The following is a 27338-nucleotide window of genomic DNA, read 5'->3' on the forward strand; positions in this document are numbered from 1 at the left end:
GAGATTTAAAAAAGAAAAAAAATTTCAGTATAACAGCTGGGATTTGAATTTGGACCTACAAATCCAAAGTCGAATGACTTATCATGACATTGGCTTGCCCTTTTATATTTTTCATGAAAAAAATTGTTCTGATCCTATGAGGTTTTTTCCCTAACACATATACCTACATATACACACACACAAAACACAAATAGTCAATGACTTATCATGACATTGGCTTGCCCTTATATATTTTTCATGAAAAAAATTGTTCTGATCCTATTAGGTTTTTTCCCTAACACATATACATACATACCTACATATACACACACACACACACAAAACACAAATAGACCCCCCCATCCCCCCCAATCAATCCATGTCTGGCCTCCTTGTCTACCAAGCAGTTACCAGTTACCTGGGTTTGGTTTTAAATTGGATCTGGTTGAAAGTACTCTGAATGAGTCTTTCAGATGGAAGCAAGTAATTGTTACAATCCGTTTCAAAAGCCAACAATTACAAAAAATAAAATAAAATTGCCTCACTCCAATTCAATGAGCCTGAAGATCTTTAAGACTACTTTTTTCTTTTCTTCCTTTTTTCATTTTTTTTTTGCCGACTGAATAAAAATTATTTGAAGGCAATTCTTACCTTATTCCCTTGGGCAGTAAATTGTACTTTAGTGACCTTTGGAAATGATCCAGGTTGCCTAAGAGTGGCTAGAGGTGATCCATGACCCCATTCCCAAAGTTTGACTGCTCCATCTGACCCACCAGTCAAATCTGCAGTGGAAAAATCACAGTTATGGATAGTCAATTAGGAAATAAGAATGCTGGAGGGAGAGAGAAAATTTGGGGGGAATGCTTTTACTTTTATAATTTTGTGTCCTGTTTGACATAGTGCCAGAAAACAGTCCAAAAAAATTGTTCATGGGTCTCAAATGAGAATTTCTAAAATTGAAGGAACATTTCGCAGATTCCGCAGAACGCATATTTTATCAAAAATAATGTGGAGCAATATGTCCTCATTATTGACAATACTGGTAAAATACATCATTATTAACATTCAAATCCTACTATAAAGAACTAATAAACATGGATAAGTCCCTTGCAACCAGACTGTTTACAACGATTTTTGAATTTGTATAGATAATACTGAAGGCCTGGACCCAAAGCAGAAGAAAATAGTAGAGACTTGGATAAGTGGAAATCCGCTAAATAGTGGAAATATGAGACCCATGAAGAGTTTATGAGCAGTAACTAGTACTAAAGAACAAAAAAAACAGCACATGGAACTAGTTCCAACTGAGAAACAAGTAAACCAGTCTGAGACTGATTTATAGTTGATCTAGTCATTTGTGTATGATCCCTAAATAAAGGGATAAAATTCAAATGCATAAAAAATGACTTGTCAGTATTAAAATATCACATATACACTTAAGATGATTTACTATATTATACACACACACACACAAAAAAAAAAAAAAAAAAAAAAAGAAAGAGAAAAAAGAAATCTTCCACAAAGGAATATATATCTACATCTATACTTTCTTCCACCATATATCCGAATCAAGGCCTACACACATACGTGTTTTGTTTCATTCATTCTATAAATTTCTTATCTCTTTGATTGGCTTTATCTCTTTGATTGGCTTTAATAAATGTTGTTATAATTCATATATCATATATCTTTTCCTTCCACTTAAACATCTGCAGTACTCATGAAATTTAACACTTTCCTTTTTATCCCCACCCCCCTCCCCCCCCCACTTCCCTCTCTCTCTGATTCTCACTCACACAAAAACACATTCCCACCATCAGATCAGATACACCCTCTCTCTACCCCCTCCCCACCCCCTACCTTAAAAAAAATTGGGGGGGGGGGGGGGGGGGGGGGGGGGAAAGAACTCTCTCAGCGTCTCAAATTCTTTGAAATTCCCCCCCCCCCCCCCCCCCCTTTCAGATTATTTTTCGCCAATTTGCTCAACTGTGCATTAGTAGTGGTATTTTCAACTTACATTTTTTCTCCTTATCTTTATCTCCTCTCTCTCTCTCTCTCTCTCTCTCTCTCTCTCTCTCTCTCTCTCTCTCTCTCTCTCTCTCTCTCTCTCTCTCTCTCTCTCTCATGCTTTTTTTTTTTTTGCAAACACAAACCTTTTTCTTTTTCAGTCTATTCCCTCCCCTTTTTCCTTCATATAATTTAATTTCATTGTATCAATTCTTTATCTTAAAAAAATTATATTTTCTCTCTTCAATATCTACGTGTTTTGTTCATCGCCTGCCGTAGGCCAATGGCCGAAACACCATATATTTGTGTATTGTTTCACTTTAAGAGCCATACCAGATCCATATAGGTTAGATGAAAATAATGAAAATAGTTAAATCACCAACAACATACAGTGTGGCAACACAGGGTGAGATCCAATGCGTCTAACTCCAAGGACAGGACGGCGGACAATCTGGGGACATTAAATCATAGAGACATTATCACAGGTCTTTGTTCTCCTCAAAAATGGTATTTTAATTTGGTTACAACTTCTAATACTTATACAAAAGTATAAAAACAACTTGATTGATTATGTTAAGTAATAGCATAAAAAACAACTTGATTGATTATGTTAAGTAATAGCATACTCCTCTCTCTCTCTCTCTCTCTCTCTCTCTCTCTCTCTCTCTCTCTCTCTCTCTCTCTCTCTCTCTCTCTCTCTCTCTCTCTCTCTCTCTCTCTCTCTCTCTCTGTCTCTACTTCCTCCTTGATTAATCAAAATATATAATTTTATTTTATTTTTATTTATAGAAAACCATCAAATCCCCTACAACTTCTAATACTTATACAAAAGTATAAAAACAACTTGATTGATTATGTTAAGTAATAGCATACTCCTCTCTCTCTCTCTTTCTCTCTCTCTCTCTCTCTCTCTCTCTCTCTCTCTCTCTCTCTCTCTCTCTCTCTCTCTCTCTCTCTCTCTCTCTCTCTACTTCCTCCTTGATTAATCAAAATATATAATTTTATTTTATTTTTATTTATAGAAAACCATCAAATCCCCAATAACCTATTACCATTACTTTCTTTTAAATTCAAATTCAATTTTGAAAAATAATTGTCTTTAAGGACATTAAATGTGACATTTGATGAGGAAAAAATGTCCCTCCGAATTTTTACTAGAAGTTTCTCAATATATAATAAAGAATATAAAGTTTTGGAACTCCAAGACATTAGTGATTTTTAAAAAAATGTATATAATTACAGTATTAGTTAAAGACATATGTTGAGAGAAGAAAGAAAAGTAATAATCTATACATTCTATTGAATTAAAAGGAAAAAAAAAATAGTCCAGAAAAATAAAAATAAAAAATAAAAGTAGCGACAAAATAACTACAACTGTTAATTACATTTGTCTTCAGATTTTAACAAATGTTTATTTATGGTAGAATTACAATCTGGTCTTCAAATTTGAATGTGTAAGTTCTGTTTCATGGATATAATAATAGTAGTAAATAGCATCACTGGTCTTTACAGGCATATGGGGATAGAGTAGGGTATGACCAATAAACTCACAAACTATGTACAAATAACTATAAGGAATAGGTGGGATGGCAGCAAGGGCATGGATAATTGCATAGAATTTTATATTCCTTCATCATATCCTAGATGTTAAATGATTATCCAACATCATCATATTTAAAAAATAATCCAAAAAATAAATAAATAAATACAATAGAATATGTCAATAATGTTCATTAAAAACCAGAAAGAAAAGAAGATTCTAGCTTGGAGAGGTTAAAAATATAGAAGAAAAAAACAAACTAGGAAAGGCCTCATCTAACAGTGGCCTTCACTACCCGGGGCCAGTATAAAGTGGTAATGTGTTGAACTGTAACTTTTAAAATATATTAAAATTTCAAAAACGTTAACATATTTATTTAATAAATGAAAACATAAACATACAAAATTACATTATCAAGTGAAATAGCTCTATATGAATGCATTTTCTAAAACCGATGATTGCTATAACCCAAAACAAGTGAGAGTAGTGGTCTTAAGGACAATATAAAAACATGCAACACCTAAATAGAAATATAGCTATTCTCAGCATTCTTGGTCCAATCAAACAATTATCTGGATAGCTACACCAATACTGAGAAGAAAAAGTCAATCTCTATAATTGTCACAACTTGTGACATTAAGGGTGGAATCATACAATATTGATACTTCATACAGAAAAAGCAATAGATATGATGAGTATGCAAGGATGAATGGATTGTATGTCTTGGGATAAAAAAGTTACTTGGTAACAGATAAATCGATTCACAGAGACAAGGCAAACTCTCAGACACACAAATACAAACAAGCAAGCACACATGCGCACACAGTGCTGTGTAATAAATATACCTTTCTAATTACTAAATAATAGCAAATACGAACATGAAATTGGATGAAATGATGATAATATATTTTAAAATATCTGATTTGTAATGATTTTTGATCCTTCTTTTTCTTTCCGCCTTTTGGTACTACGCTCATTTTCCTTCCTTCAATAATTTGAATTCAAATGAAATCTAAAATAATAGTGATCTCAAATTATTGACAAAAGGAATAAAGTTCACGAAAACCACATGAATTTTTTATTAAAGTACCATCATAATTTACGTTTTAGATAGTTTAAAACATGAATAAACACGATATATATTGTTATTTCAATTGATAACTCGGGTCAGTAAGTGGGGATGTTATAATGATGGGTGGAACAGCCTTATATAAACCTCTTATTTTTTCGGTTTTCATTATCAGAGCCCTTTATGAATATAGTAAGAAAAACCCATTTTAAATATTTATAAATTCTCTCTTGTGGTACCTACTTACAGCTACAAATTTATGTTTTCACATTGAGAGCAACATCAATAATAGATGTTTGTTTTGTGTTGTTCCCTTATTCATTAGTCAGATTTACTCCCTTTATCTTTATCTCCATTTTATTGACTCTGTAGGCACCTTTAATAGAATGTAGGCTGACTCATAGCTAAAATCTTGTAGGATAAAGTAGAATCAAATTCCTCTCAGGAATAACCATTGATGTGTGTATTCGTGAGAATTATGGTTTTGCCATCTTCTATCTGTCTTTGTAGGATATCAGAATGTAATAATATACAATAATGTAGTACTTTTGATACATTAAAGTGAAAAATCATACACACTTTTGCAAATTTTTACACTGATATACGACTGTCAATAATGATATCACAATATCTATTCATTATATAATTTTGGCACTACCAAATCAAGCTAATGAACATCTATTGTCCAACACAAAGTCTTAGAGCAAATAACGACAAAACAAATAGTGAAACCTAAAATATTGCATTAGGCTGGTGAATGCTCATTTAAATTTTTGTTTCCTAATTTCGGTGACTCTGTGCCCCCACAAATCAAATGTGCTGACTTTCTTGAACCACTTAAAGGAGAGGTCGGCATTGAAAATCAAAGGTCAGTTTCAAAATTATCGATTTTGAGTTTTACAGATATTTTCATTCTATGGCCACTATTTGACAATATCAAAAACATTTCATGGTCAAAAAGTGTTTTTCCCAATAAAATAGTTGTTTATATGAGGTCAGGTAACGTCATATTCATCAGTTGATAAAGGAAAATTCATGCTTTTACACCCCAGTAACACCGTTAGTTTAGGATGAAAACCTGTAAATTTTGATATCTATATGAAGGTTGAACTCTCTTCCACACATCCCTAATAGTATAATTTCCCAGCTGGTAGATTTATCCTAGAAATATCCCATTCAACTCACGTGATTATGAGAGAAAACTATTTCCCATTCCTCACTGTAGTATTATACTTCCATAAATGACCTGATCACAGATGACCACTGTGTTAGTTTTGTTCACTGGTCGGAGAACCGAATTCACACTCCTCCAAGCCAGCGACTGGCTATATTAGTGGCTGATGTGGTAACCAGGGTCAAAGGCTATAACCGGATATAAAAAACCCAGTCTATTTTTATTGAGTTTTTATTTTTTATTGATCATAATTCATTACTGTAAAACATTGATTTTGTTCATACTAATTTGATTAACCTTGAGGGAGATCCCTGCTTTGCTGCTGGTGCCTTTTGAATCCACAATAAACAATCCTTATAGGGGATCTTGGGCATTGACTCAGTCACTTTTTCTTCTTCTTTTTATAAAATTGTGATTTCCGCAAAATTACATTTCATTCCATTAAAAATTACATTTTCAAAAAAATAAAGTAAGTTTGGAAATGTTTGAAATTTGCCACATTTTCAAATTGATATGACATTCCCCTGTGCTAAAATTTTCCCTATTCCGGTATACCAAATCTAGTTTCATAGTTCTACCATATTTCATTCATATATTTGTACCGTGTTCTGATGGTAAAGTGCTTTGAACCTGTTGTTCTAAGGTAAAATGCTATATGGGTGCTAATTATTATTAATGTACAGAAAATCGTGTCCTAAATATCATTTATCTGTAATATGAACAATCAAAGCAACGAGTTATTTATGTACAATAATTTACTATGCATCAACTAAAATTCCTAAACTAAAAAACCCCAAAACAACTCCCCCCCCCCCCCCCCCCCCCCCCCCCCCCAATCGAAAAACTCTCAACAAAACCCACAAATCTTTACGACAATGAACAGAAAGATATTGAGAGACGAAAAGCTAGAGAGATAGAATACGATGCTAACTAAATTGGCTTAATTTGTGTTCAAAAAGAAATCACTCATGATAAACTAACATTATAAGATTAAAAGATGTCTGATGACCAGAACAAAAGAAAAAAAAAACATTCAAAAATTTGCTACTAATATCCATAGACATTCCAAAAATATCAATTGCATAAGACAATCTTGAAAAGAATAAAAATATTAATATTCTATCTTCAAAACTTAAACCTTCGGTCAGGTCTCTCTAATCCGGAACTCTCCAATTTGGTTGTCTCTATTATCAACACAGATGGCCTGAGGACTGACATTTCTCTTTTTTATTTGTATACCGTAATCTGTAAATGGTGGTTTCTGGATCCAAACACATATTTTGAGAGCAAGCCATTATGACACAGATGATTTATCTCAATGATCCAAAAATCACACTTACTGACAGCATCTGTCCACCTAATCCAATTCAATTTAATCGACTAGCGATTGAAGTATAATCTGATTTTCATTATTCCTGATGTTGTCTTCATGTTTGAATGTCCAGTTGGTGAATGAACGGCATTGTCTTCCTCAGCTCTGTTAGGACCCATACAGTTTGGTCTGCAGAAGTGTGGTACCAGGCATAACCTGATTTAAATTGCTATGACCTCCAGTTAAGCTTAGGTAGATAACTAGTCTATCCAATCCAGTCATTGGCAGACAGCCCCGCCTTTTCAATCAACATAGTGATGTAGTGTGCATGCAATAATCAACAGGTGTCAATCATGTGTGACTGGTCAGTTCACACAATCTGACCCACCCTCAATTGATATTGATGTCAATGGCCATACGAAGGCTATTATTTTCAATTAAAGTAAAGGTAAGTTTTGATGCATGTTTGATCTCGCTGCCATTTGATGCTCCTACTTCTCAATCTTCCTCATAAATTAGGAATCTGTTCTTAACTTTTAAAATAAGATAAAGATAAGATGAACTTTATTTATCCATGTCTGGAAATTTACATTGAGTATTGCCATAGACTAAAGCATTTCTGAAAATATTTAAGCAAATAAATAATAACTAAAACACATTAAAAAAAATTCTCTCTCTCTCACTCTCTGTTTCATTTATTCACTCCTTTACACACACACACACACACACACACACACACACACACACACACACACACACACACAGACAAACAAACAAATGTTCTCTCATATCACACTAATTCTATACCTTTTTATTTTATATAATTACGTATAATATATTCACACCCACTGTTCACCCATCAACACTGTCCTTGATCTTCCACCAGTACCTGCTCTCTTATTTGTTACTTTGATATTTTCAAAATAAAAATGAAGCTAGCTCAAATGTCTTTGTCCTTGTCCTCTTATGTACAATGTGTTTTATGATGCATGTGAGGGTTTGCAGCAGAAATGACACCCTTGTGAAGAATATAGGCATTAAATCATTTCAAAAACAAAACAAAACAAACAAACAAAATTACCAAAATCAATGGCCACCCCCTTTTCTCTAAAAAATATCTATTAATAAAAAATAAATTCAAAATACATAAACAAAAACAATTCTATTAACCTAACATTGGGCATTGATGAAAGCGGTTTTGCCCTATAATTGTTTGCTGTAATGATAGGCTTAGGTTTCCACGGTCTGAGGGTCAAAAACCACATAAGCCATTTTAGGTTTTGATTCCACTATCCTGTTGTCTATGTAATCCAGACAAAATGCTGGGAATGAAGGTGTCTGGATTATAGAGACATGACTATACAGTGGTGATCGCCTAAATGCCTGCGGGTTGGGAAGCAGAAAAAACAGGCATTTAGGTGGAGCGGGCAATTAGACAAAATTGGTCAATGGAACGAAAAAATAAGAATATCACCATTCTAAGTAAACAGTGATCTCCCCTGATTATTTGGACGTTACACATGGCCGCCAGTTTGAAGGATTTTATTATTTTATTTTATTTATGTTGCTTCTATGTTTTTTAAAACGATTTTTCTGCTTTATTTTTGGAAGGTGTGAAAGGAGGGGCAGGGAGAGGGGGGGGGGGGGGGATGTGAGCATAGGTTATTTTCCTTCCCCCTTTATTTGCTTGTATTTCCGTTTTCAATATCGAGATAAAGGTAATGACTGGACGACGATTCTGGATCCGTCTATTTCTATCAACTGAAAATTTCTTTCCAATTTCTGTAAAATTGGTCTTTCCGATGAACCGTTCTATTTCAATCAAAATTTGTAGCTTTTTTTCTCTAAATCATTTGCTGGTTTGGTTTGGTCAGAACAAGAATGAAGTTTTACACAAAAGAATTTTACTCTAGACATTTCCCCACGCCACATGATAGGTTAACGTAGTAAGTACAGAGAGGAGGGTGGAAAAAAGAAGGAAGGGAGAGAGAGAGAGAGCGAGAGAGAGAGAGAGAGAGAGAGAGAGAGAGAGAGAGAGAGAGAGAGAGAGAGGAGAGAGAGAGAGAGAGAGAGAGAGAGAGAGGAGAGAGAGATAGGAGAGAGAGAGAAAGAGAGAGAGAGAGAGAGAGAGAGAGAGAGAGAGAGAGAGAGAGAGAGAGAGAGAGAGAGAGAGTTGGAACATAGTAAAACTCTGAAGCAACATTGTAGCATAATTTAAGGCTTCATGCATACTGATAGTCCTTTGAAACAAAAAATCTAGCCCGCCTGTTCTTCGCAGGCAACTGGACTTTGAATCCCAGCACCATTGTGCCATTCCATCAGCAACATATATAGGATATAGTGACCATTCATTCCATGAATCCTTGTTCTCATGACTCATTTCTCAATGCCTGGTCAATATCTAGCAGCAAGAATTATGTAATATTGTAAGTCACCACCACAGTTCGTGATCACGCTTGATTGACTCGAATGTGTCAACAATTTATTAGTGTGTGTGTGTGTGTGTGTGTGTTGGGGGGGGGGGGGGGATGGTCAGCGGATTGGGATTGAGAGAAGGCTTGATGAGGGATGGGAGCAGAAAGGGGTGGGGGGTAGCAATGGATAGGATAATGCTAGAGTTGCTTCAAAGGCTCGTGTGAGCTCATCATAAGCAGAATGGGAGGAACAGACAAAGGGACAAAGTTGTTGACAGTGGATTAAGACTTCTGAGGAGGATGGGTGACGTGTAAGACAAAGGGCCGCTTGGATGTTGGTAACTTGCCCTTGGCCATCCAATAGAGGTAAGGGGAGGGAGGGGGGAGGTGGGAGGGGATCTCTTTTCTCTATGTCAAACAAAGCTGTCGACATTGTGTCGCAGTTTTGGGAGATCGAAAAAAACAACAACAAAACATTGTCAATTTGTCAGAGCGGGCACTTAGGCGGAATTCGTTTGTTTAAAGCGGGCATTTAGAGTTCTGTTTTACATAACAAAAACTCTGTTTTGCCGAGAAGGCATTTGGGTGATCACCACTGTATTTATAATTTTATATACAAAATGTGTGAATTAAAATAAATAGCAACAAAAACAAATTGTAAAATAATATATCCAAATTAAAATCAAATTACGAATGTAAGGTGCACACACAGCGGTGTGAGTTGACAAAATATGTCTCAAAGGAAGTTCACTGATTTAAGAAAATTTAAAATCTACCAAATTGAAGTGAGGGGGGGGGGGGGGGGGGGGGGGGAAGGGGGAGGAAAGACAGATAAAAAGTTTGGAAACTTCAGAAAACTTTCATCATTCAATTCCCCCCCCCCCCCCCCTCCTCTCATTTAAATTTATCTTTTTTGTTTGTTTGTTTTCTTTATGATCTAATCAACATATCTGTACCATTATATGACCAAAAAAAATAAAGACGAGAAAGCAGATGTTCAAACTAAAGAAGACTTGTAATTAAATGCTCGATTTGACCCATATATGTCTCTTTTTTTTCTTTTTTTTTTAAAAGGTAGCAAAAATAACTTTACATTATGAGTACAGACAGTTAGTTTTTTTTGTTTCAAGCAAACAATTTTAATGACTGACCACTATCTCCAGATCACAGTTTAATTCATCTTCAAATACTTGACTCTACCTTTAGACTCGGGTGAAATGACAGTGAAAGCAACTAAAACAAAAACACATAACTATACAGAACAACTAACACTCAGTGATAAACAGAAAGACTTATTGTACCAAAGAGACACACTTAGTGACACTTCAAGTCCCACTTACCGGCCTGATTAATCTGCGACTTCTATCAACAATGTGATACAAGTATAAAGGATTGTTCACACCTAGGCTACTTAAACTTTTCACCTGAGTACCCAAGCACAGCATGAAGAGGAAGAGAATAAGAGACAGAATATACAAACATCACATTTAAAAAAAAATAAAATGTTAAATTTTTTTGCCACAGTTCATTGAATTCTTGCTGCATAAAGCAATTAACAAGATTAAAGACTGTATGAGACAAACAACATGTTACTTTTCAATTTATTTTTAACTTGTCAAGTCAAGACAAAACACTGAAACGAACAGTTTTGCCATATAACATTCAATGAAAAGAAAGAAATAAAAGACAAAAAAAAAACCAACAAAAAAACAAAACAAACCAGTGATTTTGTTCCAACTCAACATAACACATGACGTTATAAACAAGTTATGAAAATTCTATTGTAATACATCAATGGGTGATGAAGTTATTAAAAGAAAAATAAGGGGGTTGGGGAGGGGATGATTTCTTCATTCTACCTGAACAAGTGGTAGATATTTTCACTGAATAATAATTTATTGCGGATTCACAAGAAAAAGGATAAATAAATGAGTAAAATAATTATGGACGATTATCACATAAAGTCAATGACTCTTTGGTGTTTGATTAATTATTATTATGATTAGAATATTTTCCTAGCATAGTTCTTATAATTATATGACAAGATTAAATTCACTTAAAAGTTTGGGAAATGATGACTATTTGTTGGTGGATTTCACATAGATAATATTGAAAAGAAAAGAGTAGAACGTAAAGATAAAATAACTGATTAAAAAAAAAAAAAAAAAAAAAACACATAAAAATTCCACCACTATAGCAAATAACTTTTGAGATTAAACAATTTGCAAAGAACATATTTGTTACAAGGCACTGGACAACGCTTGTTATCATTTCAAAACCACAACCAAATGTTAAAAGACCATAATTGAATCAACACAACCTGAAAACCTACCATTTTTAAAAAATACAAAAAAACCCTTTTAAGCAGTGGCTGTGAGGGGGAGGGATTGAGTATAAAGCTTGGGGAAAAGAGGGAGCCTTGGACATTAGGATAATGAATTATTCTTTAACAATATAACTTGTCTTCTTTAGCCTTAGCCTCTCTTTCAATGCACGAAAAAGAATCAATCTGACTATTATCTATTGATTTTCTATTTTTTTTATTTTTTTGATGTCATCTTCTTTCCTCTCTTTCTGGTGGTGATGAATGGTGGTGCTTTATTGCTAGGTTTGAAATTACTTTGAAAACAAATGTCAAATCTTCTTCCATTCCAAAAAAAAAAAAAAACCAGAATGAAAAAGAAAAGATTGTCAAATCATATCTTAGCATAGACACAATTAAAAACTGTTGCAAAATGCTTTGAATAACTAGGGGTCGCTTACTTCATTTTATATATCATGACTGTTTATTGACTATTAATTATTTATCTCAAATTAATGAGTAAGTTTTCAAGTTAAAAAACAAAGAAACAAAAAACCACAATGATCATCTCAACCGATAAGAAGTAAAATGAAATAGAATTTATGAACCACAATGAAGGGCAGCAAAGTTACACTTGATAGGCAACACTAGGAAATCCAACAAAAAATATAGAAAAGAGTTATATAAATACATGTGTCATGAGTTATAAAATCAACAAACAAACCTATTTTCCAAACCAAAACAGAGAATAAAAACTCAGTGATTTCATTAATTTAAATCTGAGAAAAGCAAAACAGTTTTAGCCTCACCACTTTAGAATGAGATTTGGGCTGAAAATGGAATGGAGTAAGTGAGATATTTATTGAAATGAGTATGGTATATTGTTAAAATAATACAGTTAATATTGTCTAATGCCAATGTATCAATAAATAAAAGTAAACAATTTATTTGAGGAGTTAGTATAAGAGTGCAAGAAATAATTGTTAAAGAATTTAGTAATTTTGAAAGACAAGGGTATCGGTGATTGTAATGATTGACTTTTATTTATAGAATTATTATGTGAATGATCAAAGGAAGATATATAATATTTTCATTGAGTTAGTTTGTTATGAATTATATCCCCCTAAAGACTCGATTCTTTTATGTTAATCATATTTATTACCTAGATTGTCAGTACTTTGCTCTTGTCATTTACAGTTACTCCCTTTTGGGTATAAAAGGAAATGGAATGTAATTCGACACCTGACACTTGGGTGTATTTGTCACCTGATTATTCGACACCCGAGTCACGCATGCCCATGTTTAGAATTAGCTACCCTCAACAACTTCCATCGTGTGAATTTATCAGCATGGTGGAAGGGCTAAATGGTTGTCTGAAGGCAGGGACTAATCAAAATGCTTAGGGATGAACCAATGAAATAATGAACAATTCAAATGTAAACCCTTTGTTTACATAACAAAACAAAGAGACTGTCTAAAAACAGAATGTAGGGTTCGCTCCTTGCTGAATGGAGTCTGAATGAAACGAAAGCCATAGACTTATAATAGTTGAGCATACCACCCACGTGGTATGCAGAGAGGAAGGTGTGATACTACATACTTATTTGTAGGTCTGATGTTATGAGCTCATTGTTGTAATGGAAATATTTTCAAGACAAAGCAAAATATTTCCAGTAACTTACAACAATGTTTTTAAAAATCCCATAATTATGTAAGGTTATCAGACCTGCTACTAAGACGTGCCGCAGGGAATGTTTGGGATAGATCAATGTGCAGAGAGATGAAAATTTCAAGAAATGAAGATTATATCATATTAATTCTATGCATGTATGTAGATGTACAGGCATGATGGATTTGTATATGTTTTTATGAGTAAGAAAGAGAAAGTTGAGGGGGGGGGGGGAAGTGTAGGTTTATGAGAGAGAGAGAGAGAGAGAGAGAGAGAGAGAGAGAGAGAGAGAGAGAGAGAGAGAGAGAGAGAGAGAGAGAGAGAGAGAGAGAAAGTGAGTGAGAGAGAGAGAGAGAGAGACAGAGTGAGAGAGAGAGAGAGAGAGAGAGAGAGAGAGAGAGAGAGAGAGAGAGAGAGAGAGAGAGAGAGAGAGAGAGAGAGAGAGAGAGAGAGAGAGAGTTGTTCATGTGCACTGTTCACGGTTTATGTGAGTGTGGGGGACAAACTGAGAGTGATAGAAATTGCGAGTTTGTGTTTTTGAATAGACAAAATAATAGAAACAACAAAAACAATAACAACAAACAAAAAAAAAAAAAAAAAGAAGCTAACTAAAATAAAGACTCAACTTTGTGATAACTGGTGATAAAAGACACCTGAGTTTCATGTGTCAAATTATCTGGTGACAATATACACCCAAGTTTCATGTGTCGAATTATCTGGTGACAATAAACACCGAAGTTTCGGGTGTCGAATTATCTGGTGACAAAATACACCAAAGTTTCGGGTGTCGAATTACGCTCCCAAAAGGAAATGCTTTCAAATATAAAGTTTTCTAATGTGCTAACCTCCAGTGAGACTTCAGTGTCATTTTATATCAAGAGCCATGCGACTATTCATGGAGCACATGACATTCGGCGACTAGGATAAATGTTCACAACCTATTTCTTCATCAGAGGTATATTTTTATGATATTGTGATTGTGATACAGATTAAGATGTCAGCCTTATTTGGAAATATAGACGAGTTCAACTCTTCAAAAGAAACTATCAGTAACTATCTTGACCACTTATCACTCTATCTTGATGTTAATCAGATACAAGGGAATTCTAAAAGAAGAGACATTCTAATAACAGTTATTGGATTATCACAATTTCGTCTTCTTAAAAATTTAGCTGCCCCAAACAATTTAAGAAATTTAACAAATCATCATGAACCAAAACTGCAGAATGCTTTGAAATAGCAAAATTTGACCAAAGAAATAGACATCATAATGAATCAGTTCCAGAGTTTATAGCTGCTCTCAAACATTTAGCTGAACACTGAATTTGGAAATTCCTTAAATGAACGTTTGTGTGGAAAATTTGCCGTCCTCCAACAGCATGGCAGAAAGAATGGTACAAACCTTCAAGCAAGCCATGATAAAAATGACGAAGGGTACCTTGAAAGAGAAGGTGCTCAGATTCCTATCTAGATATAGGAATACCCCTCATTCAACAATTGGAAGGTGTCCTTCTGAATTAATATTTGGACGCAAAACTCAAACCTATTTTGATCTTCTGCATCCATCATTGCAAGATCACATCCAGAAACAACAAAGCGCAAAAAAGCGTGGACATGACCAACAAACCCAAGATCGGGATGTTGGTGTTGATGATCCTGTTTTCGTCAGGAATTACGATCAATGTAAAGAAAAATGGGTGCCAGAATAGTTACTAATAAAACTGGATCTTTATCATACCGGGTTGAAACACCAACTCAAGGTATTGTAAGACGGCACCAGGACCAACTGAGGACATGGATGTGTCCCAGTGGTGAAAGCGAACAAGATAGTCAAAATCATAATAAGGGGGAGGAAATGAGGGATAGAATAGTAAACAGTAGTGCTGAAACAGAAAGCAGAATAGATGATGTCATGACAGATGTAGGGATAAGTAGCACTGACACGGAAACCAGTGTTCATGACGTTATAGCAAAGGCTACACCTAAAAGCTCGTTGCCGGTAGCTTTGGGAAAGCTAAAAGATCAATAAAGACTCCCGAAAAGTCAAACTTATAAATTTATAATTTGAAGACATTTTAAGCCACTTAAAAATTTTAAAAGAAAATTATTTTTCCTTATTTTGTTTTGTTATTCATTGTCCAACCCAAAAGATGGAGGAATGTAATGAAAGAATTATTGTGGAAATGATCAAAGGATGATAATCATATAATATTTTCATGGAGTTAGTTTGCTATGAATTATATCCCCTCAAAGACCCTATTTTTTTATGTTTATTGTATTTGTTACCTATATTGTTAGTACATTGCCCTTGTCAGTTATAGTTGTTTCCCCTTTTGGGTATGAAAGGAAATGCTTTCAAAAATAAAGTCCTCTAATGTGCTAACCTCCAGTGAGACTTCAGTATCATTTTATATCAAGAGCCGTTCGATTATTCAAGGAGTACATGACAGTGATAAATTATTATGAAATCATTGTAAACATATTATTTTAGTTTTCCCCCACATCAAATGTAAATAAAACAACAATCTCAGACATGACACTGTCCCAAGGGTAATTTCGTTTGCATAAAGATATAAAACTATTAACGAAATATGAAGCCTTACACCATTGGGGAGTTAAGGATGTTAAATAAAAAAATATCAAAATGCCCTCTGAATCTCAAAGCGAGGGTAACACATCATTCATGTAGTTGTAACACTGTTAGCTATGGATTTGGCTAACCCAAAAGCAATCAAAAAGGTGTTACAAAAACAATAAGGTACGGGTTCTATACAATTCAAAATTTACTTTCAGTTAAAGGATTCAAATAAGTAATTTACAATGGTTGTGTCAATTAAGCAGGGAAGGAATTACAATCATGTGTGAAAGACACAAAATGATAGTTTTTTAAAGAGCTGAAGAGTGAAATATAAGAAAAAGTGTAAGTTGGCAAAGAACAAGCTATTGAAAAAAGGATTACAAAATTAGGAAACCAATGTTATCAAATTCTATTTTTACCTTTAACTTAGTTTATAAGCTTGATTAATATGAAATTCAAATATCACAGATATGTTATGATAGACTGTTTTGAAAATCTTTAATATGTTTATCTTCACTCCTGATCTTAATGCTAAGCAAATCATGACTTAAGAGATTTTAATCACAGAGTAAAAGCATTAGAATTACGAAAGGAAAATATACAAAAAAAACCCAGACCCATTGCATTTTGGTAATAAGAGATGGGATAAAATGAGGACCTGAATTTGGCAGAAAAATTAAGTAAAAACATGAAATCAGTGACATTAAATCAGGCAACACTTACCACATTTGTACCCCTGCCTGTCTGCATACTGCTGATTTGGTGGTGACTGTGGCTGGGAGAGGACAGGTAAGGGGTGCCGGGGGTCTGGGTACCACTTAGAGGTTGGGGGGTATCTTGGGGGGTTTGTACGACCAGGAATTCAGGGACCTCTGGTCCAGGTGTGGGACTTTGAAAGAATTAAAAAAACAAAAAACAAATTCGACTTAAAAAGTGGCTAGATAGAAACTTGCATGGTTTTCACAACTAAGACTGATTGAATTTGACAAACGAAAAATTTAATAGACTAGACTAAATGTCACTGAGACAAAAATAAACAAATACAATTTAATAAAAGAAATAAAATTCTATATTTGGCCAATTTTGGTCACACGCGTGGCCATCTGGCAACTCTGCCTCTAAAGTCTCAAGAGTCACCTATCTCGCACACAATCACTTTACATGTGCTTATGGATTGCCCATTATACAACGTGCAACGTTCGAACCACTGGGTCACCCCTACAACACTCAACACAAAGCTCTATGGGGAGGCTGAGGACCTAAAGCGGACCACAGACTTCATAGCAGATATCGGACTGCAGCCATAGATGTCCATCAGAGGAACGAAGAAGAAGAAGAAGAAGAACCTGAGGACCTAAAGCGGACCACAGACTTCATAGCAGATATCGGACTGCAGCCATAGATGTCCATCAGAGGAACGAAGAAGAAGAAGAAGAAGAACCTGAGGACCTAAAGCGGACCACAGACTTCATAGCAGATATCGGACTGCAGCCATAGATGTCCATCAGAGGAACGAAGAAGAAGAAGAAGAAGAACCTATCTCGCTTTTTTGGCACTTTTTTTCAGTTGTTACGCCATAGGGGTGATGACCTTGTCAGCTCTCGCATTTTGTCTTACTAATCAGTTGATAATGCGACTTTTAACAATCTTTGTCCCCTTTGAAATAGACTTTTCCTCACAGTAAATTAACACACATACACACACACACACACACACGCACACACACTCTCTCCAATAAATACCAGAAATAACTTAAGTCATGGTCTCATGGACTTTTTTGATCGATAATAAATTAGCAGGCATTGTTCATATCATTTGTATGGATTATTAACACAAAATTACACTTTGGGAATGTTCCAAATGATCAATATTATGTATATTTTAAAACAAAATTACGGTTGACCCTAGCCATGTGCTCTAAAACTATACAAGTTAGAGCTCTTCTGATATCTTCATCATATTTTCTGAGAATTTTGACATAAAATTTCCAAGTTTCAATATCATATTCCATGTATTAAGCGAGATACACCCACGCAGAAAAAGCGTCCCATATTTTCCAGGTTTTTTTCTCTTTGTGAGTCATCCAAATAAATGACACCTATGAAACTGCATAACTTTTTAAATTTATGAATGAATTTTCAAAATTCAAAAAGATTTTTACTCAGTAGAAATAGGAGTTTGATTTAAACGTAGTGTTTCCCACAAAAATAAAAGAAAAAAAATTTCATAGTCATTGCTACAAAATATCCTTACTTTTTGAGCGCCTCAATATCATACTCATTATCATCATCCAGCCAAGTTGGAGGATTCAGGAGATAGCCAATGTCCAGCTCTACTACTTCCTTCTGAGTGGACAAGGCAAGTAGGTTGGGGTCAGCCTGAGGATATAATGATGGCATAAACTGGATTTAACATCACAGATATTAAGATGCATACAATTATAGTGAAAAAGAAAAGAAATCGAGCAGACTTTGGGAAATGATTGGCAAAGGCCCAAAGATTACTCTATTCTTCTATTTACATCTATATTTGAAGGCTTTGGTTGCAAACCGTTTAATTCAAATAGGCTTTTTTCTAATATCACGCTAAGATCACTCTTCGACAAATGATGCATTATGAATAAAACTTGTGAGTAAACTATATCTGATGAAAATGCTTTATTTTGACATGTGATAAAATGGTTCATATCCACTGGACCATAATATTTATAGTGTCCTTAATTCTTGTGTATATTCTGGTTTCACAGAGTTGAATAGTTTGTGACTGAAGCCAGTTTTGATGCAAACTAATGTCACTCCTATCAATGAACATATACATATAACTTGTTGATTTACATGCCTTAAATATAAACATTTACAATTTCCATGTCAATGAAAAACTCATTTCAGTGTATGAAAAACATGTTATTGTTATCTCTTACAAAAGTGATGCATGAGACTTTTTTTTAAATGAAGAGGAAGCAGGTAGAAATATTTTGGCATCAAGTGTAAAGAGCATGGAGCAATGAGATAATTGATGGGATTTTTTAAAACTTTTTCTTTTTTGTTTTGAAATATTTTTATCATCAGTTCGAGAGTAGAAAAATAAATCTCAATGTGCCTTGACATTTATTCTTAATAATTGGAGTCAAACAATGTCAGAGTAAAATATAGGATACATTTTACGCTTTTAATGGTTTTACGGCACTTGCAACATATTTAAGTCATATCAGCGCCAGTAAAAATTTAAAAAAATGGGATAGTAAATCCAGTTCTAGAATTATAATTAAAGTACCCAAGAAAAAGGAAGACAAAGAGGAATTAGTTTAAATAGGGAACAGATGTAGATTCCAAGAGCACACTATCAGTGTACTTAGTTTAAGATCACCTAAATGTCTCATCCTGACACAAGTACAGGTCCCCACTAAGAGGAACGCACTCAAATGTTACCAAATCATATATTATATATGTAAAACAAAAATAATACAACGCATAACAGAGAGATGATATACAAGAAAAAAAATATCTCACAAAACTACACATTTGACTGTTTCCCTCCCAGCCAGGGTATCCAGCCAGAGCCAGGGCAAAACCAAATAATCTCATTCCAAGACAAAGACAGAAAGCATGTTGGAAAACAGATATAGGGGGATAGAAGACACAGAAGTGCCTCCCTGTCCACTATGGAAAATATAGCATAAATTTGCTGATAGGTTAAAGAAATTGGGATGAAAATTTAGCCATATCAACACCATTTCCTCAGATGAGGTGATAATTAAATGTGTGACTGGCTGAAAAAACCCGGAGAGATGCACAAATTTCATAAATTGGGTTATGTATGTAGTGGTGTAGAAATACTTTTCTGATCATTTACCACTTTTAATTTTCTTTCTATGTCTATTAGAACCCAGGTTATGATTTTTTTCTGAATAAAATTTGTTGCTATGGGAAACACTTTGTCTTCAATTTTGGCTCATATCTCGAATAGAAGCTTGCCGCATCTTCTTGGGTTTTCTCAGCCGGCCTCACAAATGTCAAATATAACATTGCCGATTTTCTAAACAGGATTCGAATCCAAGCCCCTAACATAATATGATAATGCAACTGTGCTCCACCATCATCACCCAGATAGATTCCTTGACTAAGGAAGTGTTTGATCTCGTAAGGGTTCCGTTCTGGGAATGTTAAGGTCTCAAGATTTTGTTTGATCTGGCTGTGTTTTTTCCTTGATCAAGAACTTAGACCCCTATTGCTCACTTTGTGGTCCTGCATTGCAGTGATACCTGGGTTATCTAGGTCTAAGGATATTAGAAATTAATATTCATTCAGATCTTTCATCTTTATTACATCCAGATTTGGAGAGGATGGTGGAGAATCAATATTATTTTCTGCAGAATTTTATTTTCTTTTTCAGATTCGTAATTAAAATCAAATTTAAAATATATTATATGTTAAGTCCAATAATATGATTAAATACAAAAAAACTGTTGAATTCAACTAGATTTAAAACTTTTTGGAATTTGGAAAGAATCTGTGTTAACTATTAAATAATCACATTCTTGAATTGTTTGACTTAACATGTAGTTGCATAAACATGCAATTAACCAGGCACTATCAATATCAGCCTGAAATAAATAATAAAATTAAAGTAAATATTTCAACAACATTGTTCCCATGAGGTGAAAGTAAAATTATACATTTATCCAAATAATGTATTTTCTTTACAGGATTCAAACCTATTACTCCTACATAAAATTTGCAACTGTTGCTATCTCCAAAAGTCTCTTGGGTCTTCTGATCTAGTAGGAGTTTTGGGAATTGGGAAAGTTTCAGAATGTCGTTTGATCTGGTGGCAGGTACTGGGGGAGCTAGCTGTGTCACTTTTGATCTTGCAACAGTTGGGGGGGGGGGGGGGGGGGGGGGTCGAGGAGGTTTTAAAATGTACATAATCTATCCCTTGTTTCAATATCATTGTTACTTTATATTCTATTTATACTTACTTAATCACCTGTGGCTTTCCATTGGTACATACTGTCAAATATTTTTCTGCATCCATTGAACATTCGGTACTCTTCCATTAACATCCTTACTATTAATCCATTTCATTGCGTCATGGACAAAACAAAACATTATGGATTAAATAGATATACATCACACAAAAGAGTGTGGAAAGTTAAGAGCAAAGGCAGTTCTAAAAGGATATGTAATTAGAACTGATAGACAACGTTTTGTATCCAACTATAGAAAAGGGCTATTATGCAACAATTACACCACAGCAGCACGATTACACAAGATAAAAATGCTAGTCTATTGTGATGTCAACGTGGGGCACATAGGTAGGAATTCAATGATGGTGGCCTCTGGCCATCAATTGGAACATGTTTGGCCTGCTTTAGTCAAAGATGAGCCTCTAATAATGCAAGCTCAATGTTCATATTGTGTTTAAAATGTCTCCTTCAACATATCATCCTTTTCTCATATGATTCAGCTACCAAATTACAATCAATGTTGTACCTGATTGACGGCAAAGGCCGTAATAATGTCCTGTTCTTTGTGAATAATCTTCATTGGATCCTTCACTTGTTGCTCATTGTCACTGCTTGACGTCTTCATGGATATTATCTATTGGGACAAGGAAAGAGTATATTAAGGTGCCTGCTCTGAATCATATAATCAACGATGAAAATACAATATTATAACAGCTTGAAAGTTAACAGAATATGTAAGGTATGTTTTGTTCAATCCAGATAGAGACAATTTTAGTGATCCAGACAGAGTGAGAGAGAAGGGGCGGGGAGATAGAGTGAGAGAGAGAGAGAGAGAGAGAGAGAGAAATGAGAGGGAGGGGGGTAGAGGGAGCAACAAAAAAAAAAAAAAAAGCCAAAACCAACCTCACTCTCATCTGGCTCTCGTCTCTTCTTGTAGACATATCTTAAGAAATAATCCTTCAGATTTTCTTGTTTCACAAGGTAGAACCACAACCTCTTGACAGGCAGGGTTTCTTGAGACGACCTAGGGAAGCAGAGATAAACAAATCATATCTATAATTGTCTTCTATTAGCTTCAGAATATTCTTTAAAAGGAATAACAGGATGTATAATTAGTCTCATTTTTTTTACCAGCAAATTCGAATTTCCGATAATGTTTAAAACTGTCATCAGATTTGTGATTTTCAATTTGGTCAGGAAAAGTGACCTTCTCCAACAGTTTTATATTTATTTTTATAACAAGAGCTTTCAAATTTGAAAGGCACTAATAATTCATATTTTCCAAATCAATCTGTGACAAAAAAAAATTGAAATATTATTCAGGTTAAATCACAAATTGCAATAGCAGTCAGATCTGTGAAAGACTAAAGTAAGAACAATTTTTATGACAAGGAAACTGAATTTGTTCTAAATTTTTTTCTGCTGCAAGTTTTATATTTTATTAATCAAGAAGCATACATTGTGTGGAAATAAGGGAAAGAATTGTATGAATTCATTAATGTAGGAGTGGGCGTTTCATCCAAATTCTGGATATCTATTGAGTGGGACTCAAACCAGGTAGGTACCGTCCAGTCTAAAGGTGAGTGTCATACCACAAGACCATTCAACATTGATAAAAAAAATTTGTTCCAGATAAAATCCCTTTTCATTTCATGACAAAATACTAAAAGTTATCCTCATGAACATAAATGTATATTCTTTATGGCGGAATAGGAAAGTGCTTACGCAAATGGTGAATTTTCTGCCTGCAGTAAGGCTTTGTACTTAGACTTGGGTTGTCCTTGGGTGATATCCAGCATAATACCACTTATATAGTTGTCTGGAGCACTGGAGAACATGTTCAACCGGGAAACAAGAATCTCTTCCCATTGCTCAAGAGTTTTCATTACAGCATGAAGCATTGGTGACACATTAGGTATCTCTGGAAAATAAATATGGGAGGATGAGAATAAAACATTGGATCACTGATTATTTTCTTTTTCAGTGTAAATTGATTCATCTGAAATGGAGCAAAAACTTAAAGGATGAGGCTTAACTGAGAGACCTTACCTTTTATGGAATGTTTTCATAAACACATCTAGCATAATAAGAGTCACAAAATAAAAACAAGGCATTGCTTTATCACTCCAAGAATGACTCAGGTTTGACATCTAGAGTATTCATCGAGCAAGATACTTAATTCCTGATGCTCCCTTTGCAGCATTGCCGGTCGTGCCCAAGTCTCTCTTTGTAATAGACCCTAAAGTCCCATGGATTGAATAAATATTGGGGGTCAGCATCTATGAAGGGAACTGTGTGAACAAAATTATGAAATAGAGAAATGGAAAAAAAAAAAAAGAAAATAAGTCAGAACCTCAGATTGCAGTTGAGAAGCTTTACATTGCCCCTATGGGTAAAAAGCTTACCAGAGATCTCAATCCCAATTTGTGGCAAGAAAGTGTTCAGATTGTCGATGACAGACTTGATGATGCTAAGACGAATGAGGCACCAACTGTACGAGTTTGGATCCTTGTGTTCTACATTGGCCCTTTTAGCAGAGCTAATCAGAGATAAAATCAGAAGTTAATGAATGACAAATTAATAAAATATATTTTTTAATGTACCTTTAAATCACACCCCTATGTTAACCTAAACACTATAAATTTTAATGTGCATATTTTCAGACCTGACTCCAGACAAAAACATAAATTTGAAAAGACTAAAAAAACTCTATCACACAAGGATGAGAAATTGCAGCCCCTCATATAAATTCTCATTTAAACATATTTACAATGTAGGTAGTCTAATTCAATTTGGAGACAAAGAGTATACAATCATCTAGAAAGGAGGTAATCCCGATAGTTGTTGTTATTGCTATTTTATTTTAATTTAAACAGAAAATAAACAAAAATAAAATATGGACATATTTGTTTCATGTCAGCAAAAGAGGGTTATAATGGAATCTCTGGTTTATATGTCCTAAAATATGAGATGGCTAATTGAAAGATGGCTAAGAGCTATGTGTTGTTACCATGAGTCAACCCTGCAATTCACATATACCTCATTACCGGGATCACCAATAGGTGACCGTAATCTATTTCAAAGAATGGACACTTACATGGATTTGGGTCTTGATGACATGTAGTCATTGCCATCATCATCAAATTCTTCATCATCATCATCTTCTGACAACAAAGAGTCATCAGAGTCATAGTCAATAATGGCTTCAAAAGATGATTCATAGGGCTGAAAGAGTGTGAAAAAATATTTGATTGAATTATGATACTGAATCATAAAAGTTTAAGTATGATATTACACCATCATTCTAAGAAATAAACTCAGTGTTTTTACTGATTAGAAATTAAATTTACTATTTTTTAAATGAACAATGCCTATCATTACTACAAAATATAAAATAGCATACACATCACAATACTAACATTATAAAAGTACAAGAATAAAGTAATTTTGGTCAAAACAATTTTTCCATAGGCAATTAAAAAAAAAAAATTCTCCATCTCAAAAAACAACAAATGAAATACATTAACATTAGAGCTGAGACTTTCAAATAATTGCTAATCAGAAATAATGACCTTACCTTAGACATGAAATAAGTGATCATGCTGAGTTCTGGTGGAATGAACCTCTCCTGGTATGTTTCCTTAGTTTCCAATGCTGGCTTGCTGATACCTGCCATAGCCTTGAGGGCGAATGAAGTGCGATGCTTGCTGAAGTCATCTTTAGGCCCAACTTGAAAAATAAGATTTTAAAAATGAGTAAAAATAGGATGGTTTTTAAAAAAATGACACATATGGTGCTTTTATATGGCGCAATATCCACAAAATGTGCTCCTTACTAGAGTTCTAGTCCTCGAACTAGAGAAAGAGTTTAGAGTTTCCTTTATATGCAATATAATTGGTATCATTACATTTGAAATTAGGAATAAAATACTTGAGGACAAATCAGAGGAGTGGTATGTTATATCATGAACAGGCAATTCCGTGATGTGCTAGCGATGGGAAAAGGTCACAATCAGCATTAACTAAGTGTCCTGAAATTTTCATGTGAAATGTACAAATTGATCCATAGTTGCGTATACTGATGAATTAAATAGTCAGTGCAGATTTAAATATCAACTGTTAAATTCTCCGTATAATAACTGGTTCCATTATATTGTCCCCTAAGTTTTGGTGAGTCAAAAATTTACAACACTCAATTTGAAGCTTTAATTTTTGATATGATGAATTTAGAATTTTCATTTTCCATCTGAAATGTGCACTTAACTCTTTTGAATTTATCATTTCATGATAGTTGAAGGATTTGATTTAATGCTAGTTTTCAAATTTTTAAAAATTAAGTTGCATAGTTCAAAAGTTACCGATGTCTGAGTTTATTTGCAATACTTTTGTCCCTCAATATAGCATTCTTCCAACATCTCTTTTAACTGCCAACCAAGTGAATAATAAAATTTGTAGAATTCTTAAAAGCCAGTGATGCAGTGTTTGTGATTGAACCTTATTATATTATTATTGTAAGTTAGTGGTTTTAGCATTAATTGTAAGCTTTGGAGAGGTTTTAGTACTATAATTTGTTGTACAGAAAAAGATAAAGACTGGATGCTCAGTTGCAGCAGTACTCACCTGGCATGTTGAGGGAATTCTTTTCAGGCTTGACAGCAGTCTTGACACCACCTCCAAACAAGGCAGCCCAAGTTCTGCCATCCATTTTGTTGGCTACAAGTCTGTAGAGCATCTGAGCATCGTACATGCTGAGAGCTGATATGAGTAGGCTGATGTAGACTGAGATGAGGGATTCTGTCAGGAGAATGTGAATCTTTGGAGCATCCTCATCTTTTTCTCTGGCCAGCAGGATTTTCAAAGATGCCACACCTGCAAAACAACGATAAATAACTGAAAACTCATCAAAACTGTTAAATGCGCTTTACAGCATATGGTAAACAAACATTTAAAAAATATTTTAAAGCATACCACAAAATAAGACAGACTTTATGAGGACTGGTTTCACACTTCCATGGACAATGGAACCAGTATTTCGATATCTATTAAGAGCTTATGAAATGTGAAGCATGATGTTGAAAAATTGTTTATAAATATGTCATGGAAAACAGAAAAAACAAAAAACAAAAAACAAAACAAAAAACAAATTAAACAAATAAGAAGTGAGTTGATTTGATTTTAAAATACTCCCCCCCCCCCCCAAAAAAAAAAATGAAGAAAAAAAAAACAAGGATAAATATGAATGATAATTCTAAAACAGGACTAAGAATGAACCAGTCTATCATTGTCAAATCTGCTTTATTGAGGTCTATACTTCTTAACCAGTCGGTTTTATAGCTATACAGCTAGAGAGATTGCTTTGACATAACAGATGGGCTTTAGTACTTGGTGCACAACTGAAATCTCCACCTCCTGACAAATTGGAAAACCCATCTAATCAGGACACTTTAAAGAAAGTGGCATACCTGTAAACCAAACCGCAACACGTTATAACAATATCCTTTATGTTTTATTTTACCAAGTTTTTTTTTACTGACAGTAAACAATAGTACAGCGAAATCAGAAGAAAACAAATATTACAAACCCATAATTCACGATTTGGAAGAGAGGAAACATCACAGCCATTCCAAAACAGACATTCAGAAATGCACTCCTAAAAAATTGTAATCACTGATGTAGAAGCATGGGACTTAATCTATAAATACCTAACTTTTATGGTGAACAACTATGTTTGAAAAGCATTTCGCAACAAAACTCCCCTCTTAAAAATTTCATCAACTATGAAAAGACTGTCTTGGAGTAAACAAAGAGCAAAGACATGATGGTTGAGGATGGGAGAAAATCCAAAGCCATTAAAAAAAAAAAAATGCTGAATTGCAGAAAAGCTTACAAAAATTATGTCAAAGCTCTTATTGATGAGGATATCTAGCTCACAGAAACGACCTTGACATGTTGTAAAGGGGGTTAAACTAAAAAATGTTAACGTTTTATTGCAAAATCACAAGACATGTTTACCTGGCCACTTGGCTGGAGGTGTGTTGATGGCATCATCTGGATTGGTGGCATTTTTTGGACGGTTCCTTTTGACTCCTGCCATCAGGTGGCTGGACGGGTAGGAAAACTCAGGACTTTGAATCAAATGTTGGTTGGTGCAAGAAATGGAAAAGCAATAGAAGAAAAAACAATAAATACAATGCATGTGAAAAACAAAAACATTATTTACCACTTAATAGAATGTGATCTTTCAATTTATAATCAAAGCCGATGACTACATCTATGCTTCTTTAAAAATTCTTTTAGTTTTAGGCATGAGACTTGCTGCTATTCAAAAG

At 34.3% G+C, this 27338-nt stretch overlaps 1 protein-coding gene across 1 annotated transcript in view; it reads right to left on the reverse strand.

Annotated features, from left to right (window-relative positions):
- The window catches only part of LOC144963972 (dmX-like protein 2), an 84156-nt gene that overhangs the window by 10952 nt on the left and 45866 nt on the right, over positions 1–27338 (reverse strand). Inside the window, exons 35-47 of the mRNA XM_078897916.1 lie at positions 27022–27134; positions 25630–25878; positions 24588–24739; positions 24108–24235; positions 23416–23549; positions 22736–22931; positions 21914–22034; positions 21537–21644; positions 18298–18422; positions 16768–16933; positions 12607–12627; positions 2377–2437; positions 631–761 (exon numbers count right to left, since the gene is read on the reverse strand). Of these exons, the coding sequence (XP_078754042.1) occupies positions 631–761; positions 2377–2437; positions 12607–12627; positions 16768–16933; positions 18298–18422; positions 21537–21644; positions 21914–22034; positions 22736–22931; positions 23416–23549; positions 24108–24235; positions 24588–24739; positions 25630–25878; positions 27022–27134 (1705 nt within the window). The remainder of the gene's footprint in view (positions 1–630; positions 762–2376; positions 2438–12606; positions 12628–16767; positions 16934–18297; positions 18423–21536; positions 21645–21913; positions 22035–22735; positions 22932–23415; positions 23550–24107; positions 24236–24587; positions 24740–25629; positions 25879–27021; positions 27135–27338) is intronic.

Source organism: Berghia stephanieae, chromosome 2 (genome assembly GCF_034508935.2).
Source record: "Berghia stephanieae isolate SIO BIC M18660-M18661 chromosome 2, UCSD_Bste_1.3, whole genome shotgun sequence".
Lineage (NCBI taxonomy): Eukaryota > Metazoa > Mollusca > Gastropoda > Nudibranchia > Aeolidiidae > Berghia > Berghia stephanieae.